This window comes from Serinus canaria, chromosome 1 (genome assembly GCF_022539315.1).
Source record: "Serinus canaria isolate serCan28SL12 chromosome 1, serCan2020, whole genome shotgun sequence".
Classification (NCBI taxonomy): domain Eukaryota; kingdom Metazoa; phylum Chordata; class Aves; order Passeriformes; family Fringillidae; genus Serinus; species Serinus canaria.
In genome coordinates, this window is record NC_066313.1 from 21,503,027 (window position 1) to 21,529,290 (window position 26,264).

General features: G+C 45.8%; 3 protein-coding genes across 8 annotated transcripts in view; 2 read left to right on the top strand and 1 right to left on the bottom strand.

The window, feature by feature from the left end:
• Positions 1-1,751: 1,751 nt before the first annotated feature.
• Positions 1,752-13,837, top strand: LOC103827085 (phospholipase A2-like). The gene is made up of 4 exons (XM_030234562.2): positions 1,752-1,981; positions 5,491-5,656; positions 9,837-9,943; positions 12,973-13,837. Exons 1-4 carry the CDS (start codon positions 1,939-1,941, stop codon positions 13,134-13,136), a joined length of 480 nt encoding a protein of 159 aa, XP_030090422.2. The 5' UTR covers positions 1,752-1,938; the 3' UTR covers positions 13,137-13,837.
• Positions 5,531-26,251, bottom strand: LOC103812432 (uncharacterized). 4 transcript variants are annotated; one of them, XR_007777382.1, is made up of 5 exons: positions 25,863-26,251; positions 18,338-18,781; positions 16,646-16,787; positions 8,058-8,343; positions 5,531-5,637 (listed from the first exon to the last, which is right to left on the bottom strand). XR_007777382.1 is itself a non-coding variant. In XM_050973158.1 (4 exons), the coding sequence occupies exons 1-4, from the start codon at positions 26,116-26,118 to the stop codon at positions 8,268-8,270; spliced, it is 918 nt and encodes a 305-aa protein (XP_050829115.1). In that variant the 5' UTR covers positions 26,119-26,251; the 3' UTR covers positions 5,675-8,267. The 4 variants fall into 4 exon arrangements, 3 of the variants coding, with proteins under 3 accessions (XP_050829115.1, XP_050829119.1, XP_050829118.1); XM_050973158.1 differs by lacking the exon at positions 5,531-5,637 and having other exon boundaries at positions 5,675-8,343; XM_050973162.1 differs by lacking the exons at positions 5,531-5,637; positions 25,863-26,251 and adding an exon at positions 22,509-22,842 and having other exon boundaries at positions 5,675-8,343.
• Positions 25,562-26,264, top strand: part of GRAMD1C (GRAM domain containing 1C) — a 51,151-nt gene continuing 50,448 nt past the window's right edge. For 2 of the 3 annotated variants that reach the window (XM_030234227.2, XM_030234228.2), the window contains exon 1: positions 25,562-25,660. In XM_030234227.2, the coding sequence (XP_030090087.1) occupies positions 25,586-25,660 (75 nt within the window). In that variant the 5' untranslated portion in view covers positions 25,562-25,585. Of the gene's footprint in view, positions 25,661-25,689; positions 25,743-26,264 lie in introns of those variants that run through there. The other variant, XM_050973133.1, reaches the window with a different exon arrangement.

The window sequence follows — 26,264 nt, forward strand, 5'->3', positions numbered from 1 at the left end:
CTGTTGGTTTGACCAGTGTCACTGGTGTGGTGGCAATTTCATCCTCCAATCCAGGGTCTTTTCAAATTCTGTATATATTGAGTTCGAAAATAAACTGCCCTTCTTTTTTTACCTTGGAGGTTCCAGCATGCATGTCATTTTATTTCATGTCCTATTGTGACCATGAGGTTTGGATTAGATATTAGGAAGAAATCCTTTACTGTGAGGGCACTGAGGTACTGGGATAGGTCTGCTCAGAGATGTTGTGGATGCCCCATTCATGGAAGCATTCAAGGTGTGACTGGAGAGCACTTGAAGCGACTTGTCTGAGTAGAAGGTGTCTCTGCCCATTGCAGGGGTTTCAAACAATTTTTAAGGTCCTTCCCAACCCAAATCATTCTGTGATTCTATGATTCTGTGATTCTATGATTCTATGTGATTTGGCATTATGGCTTGAATCAAATGAATAGTTACTGAAGGGGGCTTCCAAGGACAGAAGCTTTGCAGCTTCTCCTGAGCCCCTCTGAGTTAGTGCAGGGCAGGGAGCAGCTGGGTTGTGTTGGCTCAAGCTGTCCTTCCTCCTCTCCTACTGCCAGCACATGGCCCATCACCGGGGTGGTGGTGGAAATTTCAGGCTGGTAATTGTACTGAGATTTACTCAATCCTGCCATCTCATTTGCTCTGTATCACAGGGCATCTCCCAGGATGTACTGTATCTTGAAAACTTGCTTGGCAAAGACTGACAGCAGCTGTATTGGGGCAGGTCTCGGCAGAAGGAAGCCGCATAAACGACTTGCTGATGACCTTTGATTCACTACCAATGTGTAGCAAGCAAATATTTAAACCCATGCCATTCAGAAGGGAAGCACAGCTTTAGCATGGGGAACTCAGGCAAGGGGTGCTCTGATAGTCCTGGGCTGTGCCCAGGATGGGGCAAGCAGCCCCATCCCCCTCCTCTTCCACTCCAGGAGAGCAGCCCACCCTGCCCACACCAGGGAAGGGGCAGATGCTCAGACCCCAACAAGTCAAGTGGCTGCTGTACCAAGGAAGGAAGGAGTTATAAAGCTGTTTCAAGCCCAAAGACAAAATAACTGTGGCCATTTCTCCTGCCCACGTTGGGGAAGGCAGAGGCGGTGTGACAGGGAGGCCACCTTGGGATTTGGCTGCCTGGTGTGACCAGAGCCCCAGCGGGCTGGATCCAGCTGCTGGTCTCCTACCGTGGCTGGCAGCTGCATACTGACGAGTCTTCAAGAAATCTATTGGTGTTAGTCAGGTGCAGCAACAGGCCAAGAGGGTATTTATCCCTCAGAGTGGGGCTGAATTAGCTCTTTTGGTCAGTTTATAATTAGGTACTTGCATTTAACAGTATTCTTTCTGTTGGATTTTTATAGTTTTGTCTTTTCTTTTTTAAACATGAAAATAATCAGTCTTAAAATAAAATAATTTATAAAAAAAATACCCTGGGAAGTGATCTATAAAAGGAGAAAATCCTTGCCAAGGGAATGCCACAGCAGCGAGCCCAAGCCACAGAAAGCCCGGTTGAAGGCTTCACTTTGCCGCAGCTTCTCAGAGGTTAACCAGGGTCTGTAAGCAAACAGCTTAAAGGAGCCCGGCTTAGTGCCTGGGTCTTGGGCTGTCCCAGAGCCTACCGGCCTAATGCCCTTGCAGCAGCCCCTCCCTCCCAAAGGCGATGCTGGGCAAACAGAGCCAGCCCTCGCCCTCTCCTCCCGCAGCGAGGAGCCCTGCGGGGACAGGACCGCGCTGGGCCTCGGGGGCATCGCAGGAGAGGGTGTTCCACTTCAGACGGGCGCCGAGCCATGTGTATATAAAGCCTGGGGCAGCAGCCCGGCAGGGTTGTTTAGCACAACCACACCTCGGCTCACTTGGCAGCACGGCCAGGCACTGCCGGAGCGCCGGCAGCTGAACCCCGAAGTACCCGAGTGTGGGAGCGATCTGCCGATGGGCCTCCGCCTGCTGCTGGTTCTGGCGCTGCTTCAGGCAGGTGAGTACCACCCCTCGGTCCCTCTGCCCTGCCATGCCTCCCCCTGCCCGGCGACAGCCTCTCCCTGTGCCGTCGACTTTGCGTGCTTCGTGCCAGGACCTCCGTGTGATGTGGTCAAGTAAAGGAAAAAAGTGTCACTAGACAATCCGCAGCTTTACAGTGAGCGATAGTGTAAGTGAGCTGCCTGTCTGCCTCACTTCCCAGCCCCAGCTATGGTTTGCATAACCTGTATAAACACAGGTCTTCTTTCTTAATAGTTTTCTGCTACAGAGTTGTTAGTGCCCATGTTCCATTGAAATCCCTTCTTTTTATACCAGTGTCCATGGAGCATTTTTCAACACATCTGAATTTAAAATAATTTTTAAAAATTCTGTTTATAAAAGCCATAAATGGCCGCTAACATAAAGCCCCTACAGACAAAGGCAACAAAACACTAAACTGGCACATCTGAGGTTTTACTTGCAGTAGAGTTGTAAAAGAAAAAAACAACCTCCTGCCTTCATTTACAGCAAAGGCTGCCAGTTTAAGCAGGAAATAGTGCTAAGTTGTCAGATTCACCTCTGCTCACCTCTCTGCAGATATGTTCTTCTCTAAGGTCCATTAGTAGTTTAACTAATGATTGGACATGCTGCTAATGGGACATTTGGCTAGGAGCAGGCTGCTGTGGAGACTCAGACTTTTTCAAGGCTTTCCTGGCTGTGTTGGCTCGGCTGCCTAGCATAGAGAAAGCAATTTCAGTTCTTGGTCAAGTTATTAGCTGTGCACCAGAATATTAAAAATGTACTTGCTAGGGCTGACCTCTCAGCTGCAGCAACACACTGCTGGCTCAAAACCCAGACAGCTTTCAAAGAACAGGAACATCAGAGGCTGCCTGGATGCCTCTTGCAGAACACATGGCCCTAAGCACACTAATTGAGTCTTTTGGACTCAATTTCCTTCGGGGTGTTCTCTCCACTTTCATAGCAACTCTGCACTGTAATTACAGTTCCTTGATCTCCAGCGATATCCCCGAAAGAAGAATGGCCTTTCTTCTTCTGAGTGAGGTACAGTTACCCTTCAGCAGCCTCAGCTATTTTCAGCCAGTGGCCAACAGGCCAAGCCCAGCAGTCCTGGCCTAAGAGGCCAGTGAAAGACAGCTAAAAAAGAATTCAAGCCATTTGTCAGAAGGCCGGGATTCCTACAAAGAAGTTTTTGTCTCCAGTGGAATATTTTCAGGGTCAGCAAACTGCAACAGGTTGAAAACTCATGATTTATACCCCCAAATCCAAACCAGCTCACTATTTGTGATTTCCCCTGAGAGCTAAGCCCCCTTCTAACTCTGGAGCCTTGCTGTTTAGACAAGGAAAATAAGTGGTCTCTTCAGTTCTCAATGAAAACCCATCCAATGTGGTTTTAGCACAAAACCTGAACACTCAAGTAGTGTTTAGCTGAGTGGGCGCTTAATTTTTCAGGAATGTGCATTTAATCCCTGAGGAATGCCCCAGGAAGCAGACTGAGGCTATGCTGGACAGCCTGAGGTGTGGATCCCTGGGGTGAAAATGGTGGCACCCTCTCCTACTGGAGGGTCAGGCTGGGAGAGGGAGCAAAGCCCTGCCTTGTCCTTCATGGGGAGAGACTCTCCTTTTCTTCACCAGCATTTGGATTGGGCTAGGAGGGCAAGCTAGCCCAGGAGATGCAGGAAGAGGCCCAAGCAGGGGGATTAGAGGCTAGGTTTTAAAAGGAAAGCAACTGTTTTAATAATAGTATTGAGTCCTTGGGTGGTTTAGAGGATTAATTAGCCAGTGTTTGCACAACACTGTGAGGAGGTCAAGCGTGCTGCAATAGCCAGGGGCAGGTGGCAAAGCAATTTCAGTGGCCAGTTCCCAGCTCCCAGAAGTCACCTCCCTCTCCATCCAAGCATGCTGGAAAGCCCCTGTTTGATTTTGGAGTGGCTGTGCATGGGTGGGATGAGCAGATGGGCCAGGCTTTTGGGCTGAGGATTTTGATCCTACTGATAGAGCAGTGCAAAGTGCATTTGGTCCTTCACAGTAAATCCAGGCACGAAATGCTCCTATTTGTCACTACAACACAATAAGCAGCAACGTTTGCAACTGAGCATTACAGTGGTTTGAGTGTTAGGGGCAGGGTACTTGTGGTATTTTCCACAAGGGTTCCAGGATGAGGGAAGAGACGAGAAAGCTGACTCCGTGTTTCAGAAGGCTTGATTTATTATTATATGATAGATAATATATTAAAACTATACTAAAAGAATAGAGGAAAGGATTTCACTAGCAGGCTAAGCTAAGAATAGAAAAGGAATGAATAACAAAGGTCTTCTCCCAGACCGAGACCGGCCGGCCAGGTCAACTGTGATTGTCCCGTAATTGGAAACAGCCTGATGAGGCCAATCACAGATTCCCCCTGTTGCATTCCACAGCAGCAGATAAGAATTGTTTACAGTTTGTTCCTGAGGCCTCTCAGTTTATCAGGAGGGGAAAAATCCTAAGGAAAGGATTTTTCATAAAACATGTCGATGACAGGTACTCTTGGTTTCCATTACAGTTACTGCAAGAATGAGCCTGTGGCTTCTAAAAAAGCTCCAAATTTACATGCGAAATCACGAGACTGTTTGAAAGACTTGTAACTCAAAAAATCTCCAGACTGGTTTGGGTGGCCATCCACACACTCCAGCTGACACAGAGCTCCTTTCTCCTTTTTTCCCCAAATTAGTGTGGCCCACCTGTTATGACTTAGGCGGAACATAATAAGGGAAGCGGATTCAAGTGTTGCTAGCACTTTCAAGAGAAAGCAGCTGTACTCACATCTTGGCTAATGGAGGCACTTTGTCCTTGAGAAAGTATGTACTCTGTAGGCTTAGGGGCGTGTAGCTGTCCCTCTATGCAGATTAATAGGACTATCAGTATGTTTTGCCACCTGGAAAAAGGGTTAAAAGATTCTGAATTATAGGGAAACTTGGATAATGTAAGAAATCTTGAGCAACATAGAAACTTCATTTCTTTCCACAGAGTCCTGCTTAGGTCTGGTGGCCTGGCTATATTCTGCTGCTTCATGTCCCAGTCAGGACCATATCATAGCTGGAAAGCTGTCCCAGGTTTGGGAGCTCTGGGGTGCAGTGAAGCCCAGGTGGCCCTCCATGGTGCTGGCACAGACCCTGCAAAGCTCAACAGCTTGGGCTCTGTGATGAGCATGACCACGCACACTGCTCCTGGGTGCAACACAGCTGCAATCACGCACTAGTGCACCAGAACTAGTAAGTCCCGCTTGAACTGAGCTCCTGTGGAAGAAATAGCATGCTTGGGCATTTCTGCATCCGCCTTTTGATTATCCCAGACACCGGCAAAGCTCCCTGCAAGAGCACCTTTGGCCAGCTGAATGTCATGACTAGTTAGATTGTCAGGGCTGCACCCAACCAACTAGTCAAAATCAAAACCATCTCCCTTTAAGGACTGTAGGAAAATCAGTAGCAGGCATGTTTATTCCTTGTGTGTAACCGCGTCTTGCCTTTGCAGTTTGGAAAGGTGCTCTGGGAAAGTCCCATTCACTGCACACTCGAGGAATCATTGAACTGGCTGGAGCCATAACGTGTGGCACAGGACGGTCTCCCTTGGCATATATCGGCTATGGATGCTACTGTGGACTAGGAGGACGAGGCTGGCCTAAAGATAAAACAGACTGGTAAGAGAAACCTCAGCTATGTGTCCAGAAGCAGTGCAGATCTCCTTATTTTTCTCTGTTTGTACTACTGTGACTTCACTGACTCATTTGCTGCCTTGTGGGCAGGGAACTTAGTATATATGAACATAGTGGGGATTTGGGAGTGATGACCCATGTATCACTCGGGATTTGAATGAGGGCTTATCCTCCTTCTGGATGACACCAAAGCTCTTAGGACCTTGTAATATGTGGGGCAGAGGGCAAAGGAGAAACCAGGATGTAATTTTTTGAAATAGCTGTTTGTTTTTTCATAGAGAGCACACCCTGCCTGATGAAAGGAGTGTAATCCAAGGTATTTGGAGGGTTATTTCACCTAGGTCCTTAAAATGAAAGTGATGGAAATATCACTGTTTATCCTCTTTTGAAGAAATCTGTATAGTTGCAAGGAGTATTCAAACCTGTTGCCTTCATTGGCTGTTAGTTCCCACTGAATCAAGGCAGAACAATAAGGGAGAGCGTGGTGTTATTTCCCTTTTCTTTGTTGGTGTGGAAGATGTTGGGTTTGTTATTCCCAATAAGTGTTGGAGGTGTTGCATGCAATCTTCTTTCCTGTACTGTGCAATGAGCATAAAGAGAGTAAATGAGAGTAAAGCTGAGGATAGTAGACTCTTGTTGCTCTGAGCCTGGTATTTGCAATCTTGCCAGGTTTGAAATATCATAGCCAAAGCAAAGTCTATGTACAGTCAACAGACCAGGTGCTACTAGGAAGCAAGCTCTGCTTTTAGCAGGGGTGAAGGCAGTCTGCAGCTCACTGGGAAGGAAACTGAGCTTTCCAGAATACCTTGCTGCTGGAGACATTGCAAGTTGCTACAAAACCAGCTTTTGCTGAATTAAAATGACAGAAAAAAGGGGCGGGGGGGAGTGAAGGAAGAAAAAATGTCGAAGTTAAAGATCTCTGTGGGCATGAACAAGAAGTTGTCTGTCCCTTAAGATTAATGGAGCTGTCTTCATTAATGCAGCGAGATGTTTCACTCCCAAAGCCCTCTCATCATGTCCCTTTATTTGTCTGTGAAATATTTCATCTATGAAACAGTCAATATGGGCCTCACAAATGATGAGTAACTGCAGTAATATCTCTTGGCCTGCTTATCACAGTGCTTATCTACAGCAGTGTATGTAGGGTGTTTAATTATTTTTGTTATCCTTTAACAAATTTCACAATGAAGCCTTGAAAGTAAAATATGACTTCACTAATTTGGAGCACTGCTTTTATTGAAGGGCTGAGCAGAGTGACTTAAAAGCTGTTTTCCATAGAGGCTGAATGACATTCAAATTTATGTGACCCTGGGAGATGCAAGTAGTCATCACTCCTGAAAAAGAGAGAGTAAAATTTGGCCACGTGTTCACCAGCCAGTGTTTCTGCTGTTGTTAAAATTGCACAGATTATTTTAGGATTTTATCCTAAAGGCAGAAAATGAGACTTTGCAAGTGGAAACGCCTCAAAATATCAGATAGCTTGTAAAAGGGAAGCTTGATCCTCTAAGTACATTTATTATTATTCCTTAGCTGCAATGCTTGGCTGCAGTAGAAAAAATTAAAAGTTTTATTTAGGTTCTTAGCTAGGAAGAATCAGCAATGCCACACTAGATTTAGGCCTAAAAAATTCCATTTTATGTTTGCTAGAGAAATATTGATACCTGTTACTAAGAACTACTGCAGTGATTAGTGTGGTTGAGTTCCCCACACCTGTCAAAGTGACCACATTATTTTCCCTATTTGCCATTCTAAAAAAAGAAAGAGTGGCAAAACTACTGGCTGTGAGCGACAAATACTGTTTGAGAATTATCACCTCCTTGACCTCCTAGGTTTGTTACAGAGAACCTTACAAAAGGAGTAGTTTTCTTGTGTGTAATTCAGTCAATCTGTCTAGACAGGGCTAGAGTGCTTCTAAGCACCTCTCTTTTACGTGAAAAAGAAAAAAATGCCATTGAGTGGGTAGTCCTTTCATAAGGTTTATTCCACATACTGACTTTGATGTGATATCACAAATTACCTTTTCCTTTTTGTTCCATTCTCACAGTTCCATCACTTCAAGGCATAATGACATTTCTTCCACATAGAGTCAATCGATTTGTTTTTCCTTCTCCTTTCTGTTCCCCTGGATTGCTGCAGCACCTATGTTGTAAAGTAGGACCTAAGGGTGCTCAGCACTTCCCTGAAAACAGCAGGGTGCATCTATAATTCATCTAAGTCGTTGAGGCTGGGAAAGGTCTCTTAGATCATTGCATCCAGCTGTTAAATCCTGGCCAACTCGTAGGGAAGAGTAAGATTTCTCCTCTGTCGCAAGGTTAAAACAAAAGGAAAAGACACACAGCAATGAGGATGCTGTTGATGTGACAAACACAACGTGACAAATTCTTACCTTATTGGCATTTGCTCAACAGCAGGGGTCTGGCCAGCTGATCCCTGCGGACCAGCCGGACCTGTCTGTATCCATTAGGGCTGTCTCGTAGCCCAGCTGTGACGAGCAGGTTGTTGGCTACCCAGGTGACACAGTTGTGTTTGTTTGCCATCGCTGATGACCAGTGCTCAGCCCTGGTGTTGGCTGCCTCTGTGTTGGAGTAACCCAATGTTAGCAGGTCATTAAAAACTTAGCACCACTCTGACCCAGGTGCAGCAAAGGGCATTTCCAGACAGGAGGGGACCATCTGAAAGTGGTAAAGGACAACAATAGCATTCCTTAGTCTTCATTCCTTGACAGTTCTTTCAGATGTTTGTAAAATAGAAGCCAAAAGTCTTCTTGCTTTGTGTTGGAGTAAGTTACCTGTCACCCTGCTGAGGTTGTGGGGATCATCAGGAGGAACTGCTGTAAGGGGAAGGAGAATTGTGCCCCAAATCCTGTGGTGTTGCAGAGTTTATGCAACTTGCCCTGGTTTTGCCAAGCTCCTACATAAGGAACGAGTTCTCACAGCTAGCTAGAACACCATTTGTTTGTGCAAATTCAATGCTCATTTGCATGTCCTTGCCTGATTAACAGAACATCTTTTGCCTCCTACAGTATCTGTCCTCACTTCTCCTACCTCTCTTTCTCTTTGTTCCCTCAGGCTCTTTATAAAGCCCAGTGTCCCATATATGAGACACTAGTGATGGGCCTGCTCTGCTACCTATCATTCCCCTGAGGATGGATTAGGCTTTGCTGCAGCTTCAGGGTTTTTATGTAAAATCAGTCTGTCTCAATTTTTCCCAGTTAGTAGAGTGATTTCTCTGTACAGTTCTTGCAGGGATGTCTTCTGGAGATACAGGAGATCACTGCTCTCTGGCTCCAGCCTCTGACCTTGCATCCTTGCTGAAACAACCTTTGTTATTCAGCAGAGAACATCTCTAAGTGCCGAATCTTTTCTTGGTGGAATTTGAATCCCTAAATTACAAAAATAAAATTCAAGTGAGGTCAAGTTTTCCATATATTCAGAAGTAATTGACAGTGAGAATGATCTCACTGACTAGTCCATAGGACAGATGTCACCAGCTGAGCTATTCATCCACATTCCCCTCTATGGTCAGTGAAACACAACTGCACTTTTCAAATCTCATGCTTTTCACCCTGTGTTAGATCTCTGCAGCATGAAAATGTGAACTGTGGTGCAGATGTGCATAGAGGGAAGATAGGTGAATGCCTTAGATGTAGATGGTTTTTAAGGTTCTTAAGTTAAGTCATATGAATTTCACCATTAAGATTGATTAATTTATAGCCTGTCCTCAGAACCTTTAAGGGCCAAGGAGCACATGGCAGGTGAACTGAAAAGACTAAGCTTCTTGGTGATACTGAGGAAGGCAAAAAACACCCCAATTCCAAGTTTTGGGATGGGTCTAAGCCAAAGCCAGTGATCCACAATAGCACAACTTAGAGGAACACTTCTGCCCCTTTCCAGCCAGATTAACATGTTTTGAGCGCACATGCTTTCATGAGGCCAAAAGCTCAGAAGTGCAGTGGTCATGGGAGCAAATATGGCATTAATGAACTCCTGAGACAAGTGAGCTTTCCCAAAGATGCCAGAATACTTGCATCATTGACTGATGATTAACTGACAGGCAGGGAAGAACATTGCTGTCATGAGCTGTGTGTGAGCAAAGCCCCCTGGAGTCTGTGCCAACAGGCAGGATGCAGGAGGACACCCATACTCTCTCTTTTTATGTCTCCCAGGTGCTGCCACAGGCATGACTGCTGCTATGACACGGCAGAGAAGGAAGGCTGCAACCCCAAGGTGCAGCGCTACCAGTGGGCATGTGAGCAGAACACCGTGCGGTGCGGTAAGGAAAGACTGGCTCCTCTTGTGTGGGTCTCCCTCCCTCCCTCCCTCCTCTGCAGGCAGCAGGCTGACCAAAGAGCTTTGGGGGCCCCAGAGGCAGGTTTGTGTTTGCCAAGCTGGTTTCAAAGCTGCTTTAGGCAATGTCTGCTCTCTTCCAAGCTCCTGCCCATTCCTTGCCAGGAGCTGGGAGGAAAGCTGAAGCCCCAGCACAACCCATTCCAGGTAACCTGAGATCCACCCAGGCTGAAGAGCAGGACTGGGGACCATGGAGCCCCCAAGCCATCTCAGTTTGGCAGGGATGCAGATAACTCTCTGGAGACTTTCTGCTCCCTGGTATTAAGCGTGCCTCTTCCTACAGCTGTGGGTCTTCAGGAGTGCTCTTTCCATTGCAGTTCTGGCCCTCCCTCCAGCACGACTGTCCACTTTTTTACTACCCTTAAGCACTGCTAGGGAAGAGCCAGGCTACTTAGCATGGCTGCAAGACAGGTTAAATAGGATGCCAGCCTGCACCTCTGCCCTGTGTGGGGCTCCAGCCTGAAGTTTTGGGGTTCCAGTAGGGATTTGGAACCATGCAGAATCAAATGCTCTCGAGTGCTTCAGGCAGACAGCAAGTGTGGGCTGTGCTCAGCTCTACAGCTGGTACCCAGTCAAGGTTTGAATTGCACAGTCACAGCCCGTCAGTGTCTCACACATTTTGTTTTGACATACACCAGATGACTTGAGTCTTAGAATTTGTCACTTGTGTTTCTAAGTCTCCAGAAAGCTCCTGGTAGTAAAATCCATTGTAGAAGACTCTGAAAGTTTGAAAAGAAATTGTGAGAGTAAAACCTATCCCCATGATCATCAAAGTTACTTGCTAGAACATTAAAAGACTATTTCTACCTTGTAATCCTCAGCTTCACCAGCAGCTGAAGATCTGCCAGCAAATAGGGGATGGGACATAGCACATCTGCAGTTGTTCTTTTCCAAGTTCCAGAACAATCTAGTAAATACAAACTCCCAGCAAAGTAATGTGTCACCTTAATGTACAACTGCTCTCCCTCCTGCCATGTTTCCATAGCTGACTGATATTTTCTGCTAGTCATTTTACAGGGGAAAATTCCTGTTTCTCTTTGCTGTGAAGGAACAATCCAAGTTGCAGATATAAGATATATAATTCAGTCCATGGGAGTGGACACAGGAGTGCAGCAGGCTGCAGTTGCTCTGACTTGGCCAACAAGCATAAGTTAAACAAATTTCATTTAATTCCTTAACTGATGTCCAGGCAAGACCTGATGCATCCATCAACTGTTCTTCTCAAGCCCTCAGCAGGCTACACTCCCCCTGATATCCCCTGTGAGGAGGAACAATGGAAGTGTGTTTTGAAGGCAAATTTCCTACCCCAGGCTACAGCATGGCAGGTCTTACTAGGATGTGAAAGTATAATGTCTGATCCCATTCAAACAAAAGAGATGAAGAATTAAATTTCCAGGCATGCTTGCTGAACTCAGGGTAATGATGTCCAGAAGTGTTAGAAGCAGAACTGTTTGCACTGTCATTTCAATGTAACAGGAATTAGATGCCTGCTGCCTGACACTGTACCATAAATACAGACATTTTCATGTAAAATAAACTCATTTTACTTGGTATTTCTCCTCTTTTTGCTACTATTAGGTAGTTTTGTTCATGGAATGAAAAAAACTGGCAAAACCATATTCTTCAGTCTAGATATGCCATCACCTGTAGGCATATTCCATTCAATAGATATCTGGAATATAGAAAAGGCTGTTAGTTGTGGGGTCTGGTCAAAAAAACCCCATTCCTCTTGAATGAATGTTGCAAAGCCAGACTTTTGTACTCACATTTGATGAACAGTTGCTGGCTCAGCATAGGAAGAGCTCAAGGAGCAGAGGGGCAAAGAGAGTATCAGGAAGACTGGTAGCTAAGAGAAGAGTGACCTTAAGTCCTCATTGACCCTTAAAACACTTTTAGCAGTAAATACGTGATTATTCCAAACAGCTTAGGAAACTAGGACTTTTCTTGATTTTTCAGATACAGGGTTGATCCATCAAAGTCCAGTGAAATCTGAAAAAATTCCTATACTCATTCCAATTGAATGAGTGAAGCCCAGTTGAAGTGAAGCCCATGTGCACTGGCACATTAAACTTTGCCTAGTGCAGGGTTTTATGGCTGTTAGATAACCCATGGTAGCAGCCTCAAAGAAGCAAGGCACTGTGCTTTAAAATAATATTAACCCAACAACTGCATTTAAACCACCTATAGATGGGATGAGGTTCATTAACCTCAATCGTTTGCAATGTAGCCTTCTAAGCTAGTGCTTTTGATGTTATTTATGGTCATACAGTCATATATTTGCATTCTGTATAGTTCCATGTATGACTTTGATCACTTTGTTAGCTGCTAGCTCATAAAAATCAGGTACCTGGCCCTGCTGCAAAGTTCCTTGGCTTCTCTGCTGTGATCAGAGAGAGACAGCAGCAACTGATACAGCAAGAGTGAAGGATGCCTGGTGGGTGCTTTGATGCCCTCAGGTTTCTGAGCAACCCTCTGGGAGGCTCCTTCTTTCAAAGTAGTGCATTTTTCTTTTGAAATCAGTCTGTTTTGCAGAGGGAGGAGTTAAAAAGGAAATTCACCAACTGAGGAGCAGTGGAATATTTTTACCTCAGGCTAAGATTAAATAATTTTCCTTTTCAGCTTTGACTACTGAATTAAACCCTCATAGTTCACACAGTTCTAGAAGCAGGGAGTGCTCTGTGCTGAGCAGATTTTTATAAGCATTGCCAATCTACATTTAGCTGCTAATTTCTGATGCTCTTTGTCACAGTCAAGGTCAGACCTGTTGACAGAGAGGGCAGGGGAGGGTCAAATCCACTCACAACACACAACACTCAAAATCCACTCACAACATTGATCCTGTTGCCACAGCCTTTGATCCCTAAGGGCTGCTTGTTTAGGGGATTTTTCCTCCTAAAACTGTTTCTTGCCTTTGATTGAGAATCTCTGAACCTCAGCTCACATTTTCTTTTGCAGATAACCTGACAGACCGATGTGAAAAAATGGTGTGCCTGTGTGACCAAGAAGCAGCCAAGTGCTGGGGAGCAGCCCCATACAATCCTCAGTTCATCCTCTGGCCAGACTTTTTATGCGGACAGACTCATCCCACCTGCCATGTCAGATATGGAGGGCCAGAATAGTATTTTTAGGACCTTTCTTCGCACAATTTGAACTTGAAGGTGGTGGAATAAAATTTTTCCTCATTTTCCAGATCTAACAATGGTGTGAGAGAATTTCTATCAGTCCCAGATTTATGGGGAGGAGAGACAGACCAGAAAGGTGCAGAGGTGGAGTTTCCCTCTCTGTGAGAGAGCACTTGGAATGTATTGAGCTCTGCCTTTGGGTGGACAACAAAGAAGTCAAGATCTCATGGGTTAGGAAAAAAGGGCAGACTAATAGAGGTAACACTGTTGTGGGTGTTTGCTACAGGCAAACACCCAGCATGAGGTCTTCTACAGACAACTTGAAGCAGCCTCACAGTCACAGGCCCTGGTTCTGGTGGGGGACTTTAACTACCCTGACACCCGCTGGAGAAACAACAGGTGACAGAAGTGATTAAGGGTCTGGAGTATCTCTCTTATGAGGAAAGGCTGAGGGAACTGGATCTGTTCAGCCTTGAGAAGAGATGACTGAGAGGGGACCTCATCAGTATTGATGAATAACTGAAGGGAGGGGTCAGGCTCTGCTCAGTGGTGCCAAGCAATGGAACAAGAAGGCATTGAGTAGAAATTGAATCACAAGGAGCTCCACCTAAACAGGAGGAAGAACTTCTTTACTGTGCAGGTGACCAAGCACTGGAACAGGTTGCTCAGAGAGGTTGTGGAGTCTCCCTCACTGGAGATATTCCAGACCTGTCTGGACACAATCCTGTGCCACACGCTCTGGAATGACCCTGCTTGAGCAGTGATGTTGGACCAGATGATCCATCATCCTTCCAACCTTACCCAGACTGTGATTCTGACAGGTAACTTATGATGAAGCAAAGGGAAGATCCTGCTCTGATCATGATCAAGATCTGCTTTTCTAGAAACAGAGGGTTTGGTCTGTGGTGCAGTGGGAACACATCTCCTGTCATCAAATAGCACTTTTTGGTTTTTTGGGGTTTTTTTTTTGTTTGGCTTTGTTTTGTTTTTTTTAATCATAGACTCATAGGGTAGTTTGGGTTCGAAGGAGCCTTTAAAGATTGTTTAGTTTCAATCCCTGTGCAATGAGCAGAGACACCTTTAACCAGACCATGTTGCTTAGAACCTAGTTGTCTTACCCCTCATGCTCCAGCGCCACAGCACCGGAGACACTTCTGAGCTGTGTTCAAGGGTAAGCAGAGTTACGCTGGGCTATTGAAGTTGCAAGGTCAGCAAGGATTTCTGACTTCTGCTTACTAGAGGCATACCCACACTTTGCAAAAGAATATACTCACTGCTCCCCAGACTTCAGAGCTCTCTGATATATGTAGAAGGTGGTCTCCTATAGTAGCAGCGGCGGACCCAATGCTGGAATAATGTGCATTGACTCCATGATTGCAGAAGGCTGAACAAATGCTTTATTGAGCTACACTATACTATACTATAAGAAAAAGCCATCACCCTTGCCAGACAGTCCGATACACACGTGGATCCAATTGGTCAATGACTCAAAACACCACCACCAGAGTTCAATGAGGAAATCACTTTTTGTTAAACAAACTCCATAACACACTCCACATGTGCACAACAACAGGTGCAGCAAGTGAAGATAAGAATTGTTTCCTCTGAGCTTTCTCTCAGCTTCTCAGGAAAATCCTTGGAGAGAATTAAGTCTCTGTTCAGAGGATTTGTGATTACCACAGTCTCTTATAGCGGCATGTCCCACAGTCAGTCACTGACTGCCTAGGAATCAATTATTGTCACATCAGGAAACAGTTGTGGAGAACATCAGTCATGTCAAGCAAATCCTTCATCTCTCCTTTTTTTTTTTAAAGAGTATTAGAGGCTTATATTCAAACGCTACATTTCCTTCTGGCAGGAGAAAGCAAAATCCCATTCTTTCAGCCCAGAGTCACTATGTACCAGTGGGCCCTCTTTGTGTCTTTGTCACAAGTGTTTAGGCTGGACAAGCCACCGGGACAAGAGCTTTTTTGGTAGGAGGCACAGACAGGTGGGAGCCATTTCTGCATTCCCAGAAGCAATGCTTTTGGTTTCCTCGGGTAGGTGCTAGCACTACATGGGCACCTGGAGCACCTAGGTAGTCTGGACTCCTTCTGTCTGCTGAAACTCAGCTGACAAACTTTGAACTGCACCTTTAAAATAAGAACTAATGGCACATAGAGACCCAGGTGCCTCATCAGAGTCTGAATTCAGAGATATGTGGCCAAACTAAGTGGAGTTTTTGCAGATGATAATATAAATTTCTTCACAAAAAGCTGCTTTTTTTCTCACTGCAGGAGGATGGTAAATATGCCACTGTGGCTGACAAAGCTGCAGGAAAAAGAAGCTTGCTAACAAAAAGAAAAATGCCAAAGTCAACATGTAGAGGCAAAGGCTTTTATTCCGTCTAGAACTCCATTTTTTGGCTTATGTGGCATCAGAAGTTGTTCCACCTGCAGGCTTTGCATATCCCAGCGATTCCTGTTATGCTGTACCTCAAGCTATGCTGAGCAAGAAGGAAAGGAGAGAGAATAAGTGAGCAACAGGGTCAGGACAACACAATAAACTCATCCGGGGCTTTCTGGCAAAAGAAGAAGTTGTGAACTCTTAATGTAGAGCATTTGCAGAGGGATGATGCTGTGTGGGCAGCATCGACCTATGGCAGGGAGTGCGCTTCCCAGCGAGAGCTGGAAGATCCTGCCCGGAGAGAGTGGCAGAGCTCCCGGCGTGTCCCTGTCCCCACTACGATGTCCATCAGGTGGCGGCAGCGCTCCAGTGAACTGCAGGAGCAGCCCTTCCTTCAGCGCTTCAGGGAGGGGATTTTTTCATCAGGCTGAGCAAGACTTTTGAGCGCCAGAAGAGGTGCAAATCACAGGTCTCCTCAATGAATGCAAAAAGTCATCTGAACTCGCTCTGAAACTCATACCACTTGTTTCAAAATGCAGTGACAGTCTCCTCAAATTAGACCAGTTGACAGAACAGAAAAAAGCAGGTGAGCTTTTGGGTACATCAGCCTCTTATTGGGGCATTTCTTTGGCTCACCTGTGGTGAAAATGTCTGGTTTGCCCAACGTTATCAGCTGATCTAACAGAAGATAGATCTATGAGTAGGGCTTTAGAAACCACATATCACACACCTAGGTCATCATAGGCTTTCTGTACACAAGCATTGCCAGGATACAGATGTAAGAACAAAATTGGCAGGAGTAAGAACCATCCTTCAGTATAAACATAAAAGAACTGACTAAGTCCTTGGTCTTTGTTAAAATAAGCTGTAGCATCTCATTGAAAAACTCTTAGTCCAAAGTGGCAATTAAAGAAGATCCTATTATTCTCTTTATAAGTAAATCATTAGGCCCATTGGTATAGTTCTACCCAACTTAAACAAAAAACTATTTGAAAAAGTGATGGAAGATAGAACCACCTCTGTTAGAGTTTCCTTCACACTGCTTATTTTCTGAACCAGATCCTACGTCTGACCAGAGGAAAGTAAATGTCTAATTTGTCTTTCAGTTAAAACACAGGTACCTTTGGTGAGACTCCTGTCTCATGCAGAGGATGCACTTCCTCAGCTGTGGGGTTAACACAATGATCAGAACCACTATACCTCCAATACCAGCTGCCACAACACCAATGATTGTTCCAATGGATTCTTCTATACCAAACAAGCCTGGGGAAGAAAGGAAGGCAGAGAGAGATGTAAAATGTTTTCCAGACAAGTATATGCAATGCAGCCAGCATCTTTTCTGCAGTGGCTGCAGAGGAAGCTGCTTACGATGATGATGCTGATGTCTTGTCTGACATGAAATCCCTTCTACACGGAAGAGTGACTTGCACTGCAGAGCTACTGATTTTTTTCAGTCCTATGTAGGAACTCCTAAGCAGCATTCCTAAGCTGCTATGCTATCTGGTGCTTGAGAGACAGGACAGCCCCATCACCCCAGAAATCTCCCTCAATGGCTAGACACTATGGGATGCTAAAAGAAGCTGCTGCTTGAGTTAATGGGACTCAGGCGTGTATACTTTATTTTTGAAAGGAAAAAATTATTCTGACAACTTCAGGAAAGCCAATCATCTGCCTATCTCCTTCCAAGGGAGACAGCACCAGGGAGCAGAGAGAGAGCTCCACTAGAGTCCTTTCTTTGCTCTGTTGCATGACAGAGACGGCATAGTGCTGAAATTATACATTTCATCATCTCAGGAACACAGAAAGGCAGTTATGCTGGCCAGACTGCAGACATTTCAAGAGTAACCTGTGCTACCGAGACTATGAGATCAAGCCAACAGGATACCTCATTAGACACCTGACCAAAACCCTTGCAGAGGGGCACAGTTTGCTTGTTTAAGTGCTACAGCTGAAACTGAGTAGTGTTGTAAAAATTAGTAAATCAGGCTCATGAGGCCAAAGGCTTAGTGAATCTTGGTGAGATAGAAGCTTTGGTGATGAAAAAGAGGAAAATGGCCCTTACATAATTTACTCTTGACACAGAAGAAAGCTTTTTTTTTTTTATTAGATAATAAGATACTAACCCTTCTAATGTGTTGACTTTTTGGGACTGGAATCTGTTTAGCCTACACAATTGAAAGTTTGACATTTCCAGCTGCTACAGACATAACAAGTTACCTCTTTACTTTATATGCCTAGTGCCTATCTGTGGGGCTAAGAAAACATATCATGGCACTTCTAATGCTACTTTAATGTGAATGAAGTTAATCAGAAATTATAAAACGATCATATTACCTATGATCCTCGTGATTACTGTGGGATTGCTTATGTCATTCAGAGTTAAGGAATGACTACGCAAGTTAGTGGGTTGGAGAGAAATAATGTCCAAAAAAAAGAGGTCTAGAGCTGTTCCTTGAGATGGCACCTTGTCACCTGTCACTCATGGGGGTTCTGCCAGAGCTGTGAATACAAGGGAAACTTGTCTGACTGCTTCATTCTTTGCAGTGACTTTATTTTTATGGATAACATTAATCCTTCTTTTTGTGGTGTAAATACTCCTCCTTATAATAATACCTCTGACTATTTATAGAGACAAGCTAATGTATTTTAGCTGGCCTTACAAAAACAATGAGAAATGCTATAGAGCAATTACACTCCATGACACCAGGCCCTTTGCAGATGCCAAAGAGGCCAACTTCTTTCTTTCTACCAGTGTGCAGACCAGCTTTGGAGGAAAAACAAGGAAGAAAAAAGTAAATAACTCCAAGTATTACCCAGAGCTCTCCTGATCCTGAGCTTTGTGCCATCTCCTGTCACCACCTTCCCATCTGGAAGTGTAACCTCACAGAAATAAATACCATGGTCACTGGTTGTCACATTGAGGATAATCAAGGAAACATCCCCTTGGGACAAGTCTCCACTCATGAAGATCCTGGAGTTATTTGGCAGGATGGTCACATTCTTTTCTAGCAGGTCCATCTGCCCCTTTTCATCTTCTTTGTACCATTTCACCATCAGGTCGGTCAAGGAGGGATGCTGTGGACTGTTAAGATGACAGTTCAAGACCACAGTTTCACCCTCTTTGGCTTTCTCCTTGGCTGGTGTTTGAGTCACCAAAAGGTCCCAAGGCTCAGGTGTCAACAACAAAGGCTGTGCTGTTACATGAATCACAGCTGCTGCATTCTCCTTGTCTGTACCTCCACCAGTAACTCCTACATCTGTACCAGGAAAGAGAGAGAAGAGGACAGCTGAGGGTGATGGATTATAAATGTCCCTGCTCCTGACCTCCAACCAACACAAAGAATGGCTCCTGGAATTAGCACATGAGGACAGTCATTGTTATGATGATAGGGATTTTCTTCCTAGCTCCTGCTTAGATTCCTGCTTCCTTCTTGTGTACAGACAGGTCTTTTCCTGAATTTCAGCTCCTTTCTACTGCCACACTAGAGAAAGGAAGATTAATGCCATTGTCTAATGGCTTTGGATGAAATTTAGAGTCCACTCAGCCCCATTTCCATCTGCAACACTAACCTCTTTCTTCCCACACGGAAAAGTCTCAGGGCCTGATGTTCCTGCCTCAACTGCTTTTGAGGCAAAGCAAAAAATGCATGTTCAGTTATACACTGGCAGTTCTATTTTGGAAAGTACAGTGAATAAGTGTGCACCTAATGCAACTGCCTGCATCCCAAAACCTAATGTGCTTACAATTTTTGTCATGCACTTTCAGTTACAGGACAAGAAATCTTGAAATTGTGTGAAGAATCTCCATTACCAGAGACTGAACCCCTAGCAGATCCCATCAGCAGTCTGTGGGACAGAACATCAGCCTTATGCTCATACTGAAGCTGAGGGTGACAGCTATTCTCTGTAAAGGAACTGTCTCCAGCTAACTTTTGTTAGAAAAACATGAACATGTCTGTAGCAGACATTTCAACCTGCCTTCTCATACTCAGGTGCTAAACATAGTATCATATCCTTGACCTAAGAGTAGGGAGAGTGGATCTCATTTCTGGAAACAAGCCTGGGCACAGAAAGTGGAATAGTTGCTGGGCACAGAGAGGAATAGTTGCTGTCTCAAAAAGAGGGAAAAGCAAACCCAAAAATAAGCTTTTGCCAAGAAAAAGTTTGGACCAATTTTTGGGAAAGACTCTTCTATTTTATTTTCTTCAAGTGAAATAGTCTCCCTTTGAGCGAGTTGGTGTCCTCTCAAGGACTGCAGACACTTCCAGAGTGAAGGTCCTGATTTTCTATTGTCTTGAGTCTTTCATTGCCATCCACGGAGTGTGAAACGCTATTGTGTGGATCTAGTAAAGCATCACAATAGACACTCTCTGCTCTGGGACAAACGTCTGGAGGCAATGGAAAACCAAATCTCCCTTTATGATCAGTTTGAGAGTTACTCGAACAGCTCCTCCAGGCATGCTTGTACACAGAAATCACAGTTGTATTCACAGTTACTATTATTTATGACTCATATGAGAGTAGAAGATTTCTGTCAGTCAGCACGGCCCTGTTGTTCTGGGAACATTACAAAAGGCTGGGCTATAGAGCTTACAGTTTAACTATGAAACAAGAAAGAATTCATGGATGCAAAAATACAGGAACTATAAACTGGCTATGAAACTAGGCAACAACAGAGCATGTGAAACACGTTATGAGCTGTTTGGTCCTTGGTGCGTTTACCTCAAAGTGGAAATTTTTGCCTTAGAACTGGAGCACCAACCCATAGGAATTGGATGCCTGAGAATTAGGTACCCAAACACACTTTTTAAACTGGTCCCCTAAAATTAGTAAAATTAAAGGTACCAGGCGAGATATTATCCTTCTGTTCATACTTAATCTTGCCAATGAGCCCACTGGAGCTTCTTGGGGAAATCTGAGGTCCAGATCTTCCCTGTACAGTTAGATATGTGTATTGAGGCAGCAATACACATACTTCATAAAAGTTGAAGTATCTTGTCAAGATACATTGAGGAAATATAAAGTATAATTGAAATAACTGACAAAGCTTGTCATATTATAGTTTTTGTGCATAAAACATTCTGAAATGATCCATTTGCTTATTTATTAGAGTGAATTTGAGCAGTTTCATAATGAATACTCTTTTAAAATCTCAGTTTATTAATAATTTTCTCCACCGGATAACTGCTGATTTAGCTAGTGTGTGCTAGTGCTACCTTGTTTTCAAGGAAAGGCCACAAAATTTCTTCTCTGCTACAAATATTCTAGTCTTGCCATATGTGCCCCTGTAACACAACTGTAATTTTTATTTCTTTTACTGATGCAAAAGGTGTACTTTTTACATAGACACTTAGTGGCATAGAGAATGTAGCTGAGTAGGAACAATGTGCTTTGGTGTTGCCTCTGTTCATCATGAGTTTTATAAGCCTCTCCTACCATGAAACAATAGTCATGATATAATAATTATCATCTGGTTTATTTCCACATCTTTCATTCAATACAAATCATGTAACTTAATTAGGAAAATTAAAACAGGAGAGGAGTAGGCAGTCTTGTTTCGTCCCAGCTCTCTTTGGGGTTTCACTGAGAAGGTCACAGCTCTGCATCTATTTTTTCCCCCCTTTCTTTTCTTTCTTTTTCTTTTTTAAGGCTGCAAAACTGGAACATATTAGTTCACTGGTATTCAGTTACACAATGCCCTTATCGTTTTGGCATCTGGGAGTATACCATGCCAAATGCTTTGCTGACTCTGCTTCAAAGCTCTTTTAAAGTCAATTGCTTCATTAGCAGAGTGATGTGTAGCTCCCTTGTCATGCGGGTTGTGGGGCTCAAGCCCATGGAGAGGAATGCAAGGCTTTGTGGTGAAAGCACTTGAGCTAGACAGGGTACAGAGAAATACAGCATGGATGATACAGCATGGATGATCTTGTCTAGACCTGGACAAACGATTAGATGATCTAATAGGTCATTGTCATGAAGTCCTTAGTTCACATCCAGTTCTCAGTCACGAGGGGAGAAAGCTCTCAGGGACTCCCTGCAACAGGGCAATGTGCTCTGCATTTGGCAGCACTAATAGGGCACCTACTAAAGCCCTCAGCCTCCCCTTCATGTAACCTGCAGGTTGATACCTCCCCATATAGAGCCATATCATACCTGTAAGTGAGAAATACGCAATGCAGGCTAGAGGAGCTGGGGTGACAAAAGGAAAGAATAAAATATAGCTGCACTCTCTTCCTGTCCTGGAGCCTCACTTAAGTCTTTGGTGCCTGCAGTAAATCCGAGCAGCCCTGCAAGCTTCTTCTGCCTGCTGCCAACAGCATGGGGAACCACAACGGTGTGTGGAGGTCAGTGCAGAATTCTACTTTTCCAGTTTAGCCTCCTCTCCTACATTCACGCTCAGTAGTTGGAGGAGGGGTTGAGGGCAAGTAGGGCTCAATTTCCAACCCACAAAAAAAATCCTCTGTTGATGAAATTACTGTCTTTCAGATTTTGTTTGCTTTAGATCTCAGCTTCACACTCATACCATGCTGGTGCCATGAAGGTGCTTTACAAACTGTATTTGGCTCTCAGACATCTATGATTAAGTGATCAATGACTGCACATTGCTGCTTTTAATTTATATTACTTTTGCCCTGAGCTGAAGTTGGCTCTCACAAACGGATATGAATAGCTACTTTGTGACAATAACTGGTGGCTAATATATCAGAGAAACAAAATAGAAATGAAGTTTCTAGGAATGATGAGACACATCTGGGAAAAGACAGGCAAATACACTCTTTCTGAACATTTATATTAGATAAACACGAATGTATCAAAAGAGAAAAGTAAGCTTTAATGCAATGCACAACACTGATACAATTTCCCTGCATCCTGAGGAAGCTTTCAGTTAAAAGTTGCACTTTGAAAATAAGGAGAACTTCTCAAGCCAAGCTTCCAAGAACAACCTGTGTTTCTTCTAATTAAGGAAGGTGGTTTAGTACTCACCCACCACCAAGAAGAAGATGAATGAAGAGATTGCAGATCTATAGAGTTTCCCAATGTGCTGGCTCATGGTTGCTGAAGTACATGGCCTCACCATCTCTCCCTCTAGTAGTACGGGTAATAGCAACAGGACCTCACATTCTGCCTAGTTAATGTCACACTTACTAAAGTTACCACAGCTTTGAGCTCACAGTGCTCTGCCTGCTCCCTGGATGAGAGCCACATTGCAAGTGACAACAACAATTATTTTCCCAGCGGCTGTTCTGACCTCTCTCTGAGAACATGTTGAAAATGCTCTGAGAGGAGAGGGAGGATAATTCATTGTTTTTTGCTTTTGGCCTGTATAAACCACAACTTTGGGCTGAGTAGAGACTATCCAGATATTCCAAAGGAGACCTCTTTTCTGCTGAACTCCTCCCCAGTAATGGTCAGCACTGGCTTAATTTTCTGAACAGCCAGACTCTTCTGCACCATGCTATCACCCTAATGCACCACAAATGGAAACTTCAGGAACTCAGTATCTTTGTGGCTATATGCACATGGTGTTTACAGGTTAAGTGTATTCCCCAAAGTGTTTTTTAGTGCAGAACAAATCCTTTTTCATCAAAAGCTGACTACTTAAACTCTACTTATATTTAAGCAGAGCTTGTCTATGCCACTTGGATGTAGGAGGAAACTGCTGGAGAGGGCGGCCTGTCTGCAAAACCAGCAGGTGTACTCTGAATTAGTCTCTGTTTATAGAAGGCCCACACAGAGCAGGACCATGTGAGAAGAGCTACAGCAGCTCCAAGCCTCATCTGTACCACCCAGCCCTGCCAGCCATGCTATACCTGTACCAAGCATGGGCTTCTGTCACTATTTGGCTAACACCTCTTCCCCCAGCTGCAGGATTAGGGATTATGGCATACTTTATCTAATGATCTTTCATATCTTCAAAACTCTCCAGGTAATGGAATTGTGCTTGAGTATCCAGTAAAGACCCAATTCCATAACTCTTAAAGTACAATGCAGCTGAGAGAGGCATGAGTATTTCTGCTTTTCTTTGCATTTGAAAACACAAAGAACCCATATTTGATTCACAAAACTTGGCTGACCAAACAATGTCAAGAAGAACAGACTACTCCTGGAGTCACCACTTGTCAGTTTAGCTTTGGTGAGCAGATCCCAAAGCAGCGGAAACAGCGAAAGCAGGATGGGCTAGAGGGAGTATGGGTAAAACAATCTAGGAAACAAATACATCTCTGAAATGGCTTGGGAGAGTGGGAAGGCCTGTGATTACCAGGCAGGAATCATATTAGGAAGGGAACTGGGACCAAGTGCAGAGCAACAGAGCACTTCAAAAGGAAGATGGAAGTTTGTGAGGGTCTTCTGAAGGAAGTACTGCCAAAGTGTTACTGAGTAAAGCCAAAATATCTGTGAAAGGAAAAGCCAGAGGAGTCAAAAACAATGAAGAGTTGGATGAGGGAATAACCAGTAGAGTCGAAGGCACCTGGCAGATCAAGAGGATTTTGGACTGAGTGACTGGTTTAGAGTGCCGATTGTGACTGTGTGTCAGAGGAGTCAGCGTGCAAGGACAGATCTGAACAACAGGCAATCCAAACACTGCCTGATTTAAACCCAAGTACTTGGTGTGCTTCAAAAAAACCCTTCAAGTGTGTTGTCATGGTCATACCACCATTACTCCTGCAAATGCTATTTATGTTCATGTCATCTGGAACTAGCAATTCTCCTCTGTATCCTCTATTAAGTTGGTCATGCCTGAGCCAAAGTGCCAGGTCAGCCAGCTTTTAACCGAGGGAATACAAAAGAGGTTGGTTAGTGCTGCTGGCAGCCAGTAGCTGAACATGAACTTTCTCCCACTTGAATAACCCAGTACGATTCAGTTTTTGGACAAAAAGAAAAATAAACCAGTACCCTGAGTGTTGTTGAAAAAAGCCCCCAAAATTCAAGTTTGAGGTTCAAATCAAGAAAGCAAGGTACAAAAATGAAACAAACCACATATTCTTTTCTATGCTTTCTTGTAAATTCTGGAGAGTTGCAGCTGCTTGCATTTACACTGGCCTGTCTGGGCCAACAGCTGGGATGGGGTGTCACCCACGGGGACTTCAGGCACTTTTTCTAATGTAGCAGCAAGCAGGTATCACAGCACCCTGAGATGTCCAAAGGGAGCCTCCACACATTTCCCAGGGAAGTGGTAGAGAGAAAGAGGACAACAGAAGGAAGTAGCATTGACACAACAAGCTGCTTTACCCATCCATGCTTTTTCCATCCATCCATCCATCCATCCATCCATCCATCCATCCATCCATCCATCCATCCATCCATCCATCCATCCATCCATCCATCCATCCATCCATCCATCCATCCATCCATCCACCAGCCAACTACCTAGCAATGTGATTTCTTTGCACCTCACAGGGCTCTTCTTTCTCCTGTGAGGTGAGTTGAGGGTGCAAACCTGCGAGCCATGGTCGCTCTGGTTGGGTCCCCTGACTTGAGGAGCCCTCCAGATGCTCAGAGCTTGGGGCAGAAACCACTCGGTGCTGCTCAGCAGCCTCAAAAATGAGACTCAGGGGCTCCTGGGATGAAAGCCTCCTCACTGACTTCCTTTATGTCACCACAGCCTCCGCTCGGCCCGCAGCCAGCCTTTCCCCCTCTCCCCCTAAGAGTCCCCCCGGGTCGGCCTCTCGGCAGTGTTTTCCGTCGAATCCCACGAACCCAGGATTTGGGAGCCGTTTCGCTGCCCGGGCGCTGTTTAAACGGCTGCGCTCACGGAGGGCGGCGGGAGCGGGGCTCTCCCTCGGGCAAGAGGCAGCGAACGCCGCCCCTCCCCTTCCCCGCAGCCGGGAGTTTTTTCCTACTATAGCCCTTAAACTTTCCACAGGCGGGGAGGCTTCCCAGTTAACCCTTGCGGAAGCCGCAGAGGGGCTGCCGCGACCGGACGAGGAGGGCACGGGAGGCGCCGTAGCGCTCTCCGCCCCCCATGACGGCTCCCCCTCCTCGGGAGCAGCGGCGCCGCTCGCCCCTGGCAACCTCCTCCCGCCGCGGGCCGGCGGCGCGGCCGGCGCCGGCCCCTTTAAATGGCGGCCGCGGCCCCGCCGTGCGCCCCGCGCAGGCAGCTGGCGGGCGCCGCGCGGCCCTCGCCCCCCTCCATGGTAAGCGCCGCGCTCTGCGCTCCCCGCCCGCCCCTCCGTGCCCCCGGCCGCCGCCCCCCCGGGCCAGCGGAGGGCCGCCCAGGTAGGTGCGGGGGGCGGCAGCCCCGCTCCCTTTCCGGGCAGCCACACGGACGAGCCCCGGCCGGGCGGCGGCGGCGCGGTCCTGCGGGCAGCGCTGGGAAGCTCGGCCGTCCCCACCCACCTCCGCAAAGTTTTTGGGGCGAGGCGGGGCCGGGGGCAGGGTGGCCCTCGGGGCGCCCCGATGACGGGGGTGACGAACGTCCCGCGGGGTCCCCGCAGGGAGGATCTGGGCTCTCGGGAGAGCCAGCGGGGTTGCCGGGCAGCCGCTGAGCCCCGGCGTTTTGGTGGGGAGGAGCGGGCGGGCAGCAACTGGTGGAGGTCGCAGTGAGTGCGGGTGTACGCGTGAAAAAGCTCTTCGGGGGCGGCTCTGCTCTCATACCACGTAGCCCGGAGTGTTTGTGCCTTTGCCTCGCCCCGCTGTCCCTTCCTCAGCCTGTCCCCAGCCCGGGCCGCGGCCCCGGCAGCGCTGGGCGGGGACGGCCCAACACCGTCTCGGTTCTGAGTTGGTTTGGAGTTGAAACCC

Bases quoted from the DNA above. Each gene is read 5' to 3' on its own strand.
- LOC103827085 (XM_030234562.2), top strand. From the start codon at position 1,939: ATGGGCCTCCGCCTGCTGCTGGTTCTGGCGCTGCTTCAGGCAG. The intron at 5,657-9,836 runs GTAAGAGAAACC...TATGTCTCCCAG, and splicing joins CCTAAAGATAAAACAGACTG to GTGCTGCCACAGGCATGACT. The intron at 9,944-12,972 runs GTAAGGAAAGAC...TTTCTTTTGCAG, and splicing joins GCAGAACACCGTGCGGTGCG to ATAACCTGACAGACCGATGT.
- LOC103812432 (XM_050973158.1), bottom strand. From the start codon at position 26,118: ATGAGAGCAGAGCCGCCCCCGAAGAGCTTTTTCACGCGTACACCCGCA. The intron at 16,788-18,337 runs GTAATACTTGGA...TTTCTTCCCCAG, and splicing joins CAGGATCAGGAGAGCTCTGG to GCTTGTTTGGTATAGAAGAA. The intron at 8,344-16,645 runs GTACCTGTGTTT...TACCACTTTCAG, and splicing joins AGACAGGAGTCTCACCAAAG to ATGGTCCCCTCCTGTCTGGA.